Here is a 4,534-nt window from a genome sequence, read left to right on the forward strand (position 1 = left end):
CCCCCCCCTTACTCTATTCTCAGACCAAGTGCATCATGTGGTGGATTCAAGCTTTTGTCTCAAAGTTCAGCTCTACTCCCCCATCCTCTGCCCCTCCCCGGGTGGATCCTGACCCCTGCCTCATGCTCTCGGCTCACACACAGTTGATATGGGCCATTAAAACCCCAAACCTGCACTATACCCCCACCACAGATTGGGGGCAGGGGGCTGCCCAACAAGTAGTTTTTCTTACCTTAAATGATGAAGTATAAAAACACTTCTGGAAGTCCTTCAGGGAAAGGATCTGATTCCAGCCTTCCAGGGCATCAAGCCTGGCTTTATCTCACTGCTCTTCCTTCATTCAAGCAGCACAACATCAGCTTTTGGTTAAGTACAACTCTGGTGCAATCAGAAGTGGTTAAGTGTGACACACAAGAGCTTTCTAAACTGAGGTTCCTTCCTTAGCAAGCCCCAGAAGACAGGTCAGGTGGTCCAGCACTCAGCCCCTTAAAAATAATTCCCTACCGTTTTTTTCATCCTCAGAACATGTCACCTGGGCAGCACCAGATGCAGAGTTAACCTGCAGACAAACCTGGCAGCCAAGCCTCAACATCAGAGACACAAAAGGAGGGACAGGACCGAGTGTGCTGCACCAAGGCCGGTACCACCGAGTGTTTGATGCAAGGAGCAGCTGTGAAAGCCACAGCTTCCCACGCCGAGGGAACACGCTCACAAACACCCAGCAGCTCAGAACAGTGTTTATACTGGTTAGGGGGCTGCTCACACCCTCCAGCTGCAGCTTCAGCATGAGTACCTGTGGCTGCCCTTAGGTTTTTCTTTTTTAAAGGCACCTGTACAATACAGCAACTCTACCCAATCCACATAAAAAAGCATCTCCCCTGAGAGCACAAGGACAGTCAGATCTATTTCTCACGCCCCAGAAAAAACAAAGTTGATAGACATCTGGTTGTGGGCAGGAGTTAATCTTCAGACTCGCCCTGAGGCACAGCGTACCATCCCAACACAGCCGCGGCAGACACCAAAACAAAAATAACTCTTATCCACAACAGCATTTCCAATGGGGGCAGGGTCACCACCCCAGCACAGAGCGGGTTTCTGACTTTGAGGCAGGAAGCGGTACACAAGTCACCATTCAACAGCAACGAGTCATCTTCTAGAAACCCTTTCCCAAAAAAAACCAGCTCAGATCAGTCATGGGGTAACAAGGACTTGTTTGTTCAAGTGTCAGCATCCACAGGGAGGTGGTTCTGAACTCTTTTTAACAAACACACACAACAGCTGATGAGCGCTGAGGTGTCAAAACAAAGCTCTGATTGTAAAATTAAGACAATGAGTGTGCTCTAGGGGAAAGGCAGCCCTGCAGCATGCCCACGGGTGGAGGGAGAAGTGCTGCTGCAGCCCTTTCCACTCAGCACCGCGCAAGGATTCCTGCTGCAGACCTCAGCCAACTCACTTTCGTTTCTCACATCATTTTCAGAAGTAATTCTCATGATAACAGCACTGTGCAGCTTTATTTAGTCACTCAGTTACAGCAGTATTTCAGCAGACTGGGACAGTCAGATTTTTGAAGTGTAACAGATATTCAGCATGGAACAGTATACTACATATTCCTTTCACAAATGTCTTACAGAGCTGATACAGTACTAGCCATCAACCCAGTAGCAAGCGCACTGGAGTAGAAAAGGATGCAACAAGAAGATAGCTACACTGGAAAGACAACACTTTAGAAAAAGTGAAACATGTAAGGTCTCCCCTCTAGCCCCCAAAGAAAGTGTACAGTTTGGATCTAATTTTACAGTTCTACATCAGTTTCTAGAAACTTAAAAAAAAAAACAAAACCAAAGATAAAACCACTGGCCAGTACAGTCTTTGGATATTTAGAGGAGGGGGAGAGAGTCAGTTTCCAGAATGAAGTCAGTCGGTTTCGGCCTCACCAGGGTCTTTGCCTTCTTTGTTCTTTCGAACCTCTTCAATATGCTTGTCCTGAAAGGCAACAGCAGGGAAGCAGTTAGCTGCCCCAGTGCAGGGAGGCAGGGCAGGCCCTGCCTTGCTTCTCACCCCCCAGCCCAGCCAAGCTACCAAAGCCTTAGGAGAGAGAGGGAGATGCTGCACTAACTCCATCCATCCCCTCTCCCCCAAGAGGAGGATTTCTGCAAAGTCTGTTGCAGATTTAATCATCTTTCGAGATGATACCACCACAGAACTCCCAAGGATGTCCATCTAGTCACAGCACCCCCCCCTCACTTGGACATTCACTTGGCTTTATTTAGCCTGTTTTCACAGTCTGGAACATGGATAAACTCTCTCCCTGAGACTCTACACCCACCTTCTCCCTCAAGCGTTCCAGTTTAGCAGCCATTTGTGCCTCGCGGTTTTCTTTGTTAGCTTCCATTTTGTGGGTCAGCTTCTCCTCTGCCATTTTGCTGAAGTTGTTGTTTTCTTCAATTGCTTTCTGAAGCACCTCTTTTTCATGCTCCCGCTTCTCAGCTAGCTGCTTCAAGACTTCTGCTTCATGAGACTAGCAAAACAGAGGACGCAGGCTTTGAACATAAAACAGATGAACTACAGAGGCAGCCACAGTCGAGATGTTCACAACTCCCATGAGAAAAAGATTTTTTTTTTTTTTTGCTATTTTACCAGAGAACAATGTAACTTCGTGATGCAGGACAGAGCTCCCCCCACTCACATAACCCACATTTCACCATTACTATATAAACTATAAGGAAAGTTAAGTTGCTGTCATTACTTCCAAGTGCTGTTAAATGGGATTCCTCTGGAAAAAACACAGATTTTTATGTTAACATCGACAGATCTTTCCTAGAAGAGCCCCACTTCTCAGAATGGTGAATCACTGTGACTGAGGTCTCACAGCAGGCTGCACTTCACTTAATAAACTTCTGCACACCCCAGGGGCTCCCAGCTACACCTCATCAGCAAGATTCTGCATCGAATCAGACACTGTATTCACAAACCTTCTCATTACAGATCCACCATCACATTTTCTAGGAGAAAATGAATCCGTTAGATGTTAAAGACAAGAAAAAACAGCTTCATGAAAAACCATGCCCTCTCAACTAGACGTTTTCTCCCATTCAAGATCACTTCAGGAAGAAAGCTACAGCCTTGCAGACCATAACAAAGGTTCGTAAGAGCCCCAGAGATTCCAAAGTTAAACGAATATTCCATTTACCATTATACAAACTGCTGATCACTTGTCCCAAGCAGCAAGTAAATTTTAAAAAAAACCCACACAACTTAGACTAGCTGAGCAGAGCCCACTTACACTGTTTCAAATTTACCTTACGTCTCTCTTCTGCTGCTTCCAACTTCTTCTGAATCTCTTCCAATGACACATCCTTCTTCTTTGGGGGAGAAAGAGGGAATTCTGGGACTGCTTCTTTTGAGCGGGGACTGAGTATCAGCTCAAATGCCTGCCCAGAGGCACGCTTTTCCAGTTCCTTCACTTGAATATCTAGGAACATGGGAAAAATCCCAAACAAACAGTATTTTAAAAGCCAGGAACTGGCTTAGGTAACTTGAACAAGAGCCTTCAAAACTTCAATGCCATAAAGCTCACTTAAGGAGCCTGAGCTGACAGTTTTAAGCAGCAGCACCACCATTCAAAAATGTGGCATGCGATTTTGTTTCCAATTCTTACTTGATATTACGTTATCCAGGCACCTGACATTTTATTTTAGCCTTTGATACTCAAGGTCATGAAAACAAGTTTCTTTTTTGCATGTGAAGTACTGATAAAAATAAAATCATTCTCCAACAGCAAGCCTGAGGAAGAGTTTCAAGGTGCTCCCCTACAACCTGACATAGCTAAAAACTGAAATCAGTTTTCAAAGAAATATGTGAGCCAGTGTTCTGCCTTCAAACACCTATGAACAGGCACGTCAGCCCTGCACGGTGTCAGTTGTACCAGCACACCAGTTTTGATCACCAAGATGTCTAGATGATAGTCAGTTCTGTTAACGGAGCAGATGGCATGCAGATGAGCTCAAGCCCATCTGCTAACAGCCTAGTCTGAGAGGGCTTTCGGTATGTTTTCACAAGCACCCAGTTTTAACAGCTTCTCCAAAGCAGCCTAGAGATGGGAAAAAGGCATGGTGATGACAGTTTATTTTACTATATTAGATTTTTTTTAATTTGAGGAAGTTACGAGCAAAAAAAATAAGACATAAGAGCATTTAGTACATAATACTACGTACCAGAAGTAGCCATGACCAAGAAAATACGACTTCAGAAGCCAAGTCAGGGAGAATTTCAATCGATTGGATTCCTAGATAACAAAGAGACATACCTTTGAACAGTAAGTGTAAGAATTTGATTTCTTTTAACTCCTAATAAAATTTGCTAAGCATCATCAGACCTCCTGAACAAAAGACAGTCAGGCAGGTTACTGCAGTCTGTAACCCCAGTCAGTCTTGGGGGCTGAGGCTGATGTACATCGCTAGGAACAAGCAGAAAGGTTCTCTATTATTGATGCTGCAGAAGCCGTTGCGTGTACAACAGTATAGCCGGGCATTTT

The 4,534-nt window shown here is 44.9% G+C and overlaps 1 protein-coding gene across 1 annotated transcript; it reads right to left on the reverse strand.

Moving 5' to 3' along the window:
- Positions 1-1,489: 1,489 nt before the first annotated feature.
- STMN1 (stathmin 1) lies at positions 1,490-4,257 on the reverse strand. Its single transcript, XM_026863271.1, has 4 exons — positions 4,215-4,257; positions 3,300-3,472; positions 2,327-2,518; positions 1,490-1,983 (listed from the first exon to the last, which is right to left on the reverse strand). Exons 1-4 carry the CDS (start codon positions 4,225-4,227, stop codon positions 1,915-1,917), a joined length of 447 nt encoding a protein of 148 aa, XP_026719072.1. The 5' UTR covers positions 4,228-4,257; the 3' UTR covers positions 1,490-1,914.
- Between the last annotated feature and the right edge of the window lie 277 nt (positions 4,258-4,534).

Source organism: Athene cunicularia, assembly GCF_003259725.1.
Source record: "Athene cunicularia isolate RWA chromosome 23 unlocalized genomic scaffold, athCun1 chr23_part1, whole genome shotgun sequence".
In the NCBI taxonomy this organism is placed as follows: Eukaryota; Metazoa; Chordata; class Aves; order Strigiformes; family Strigidae; genus Athene; species Athene cunicularia.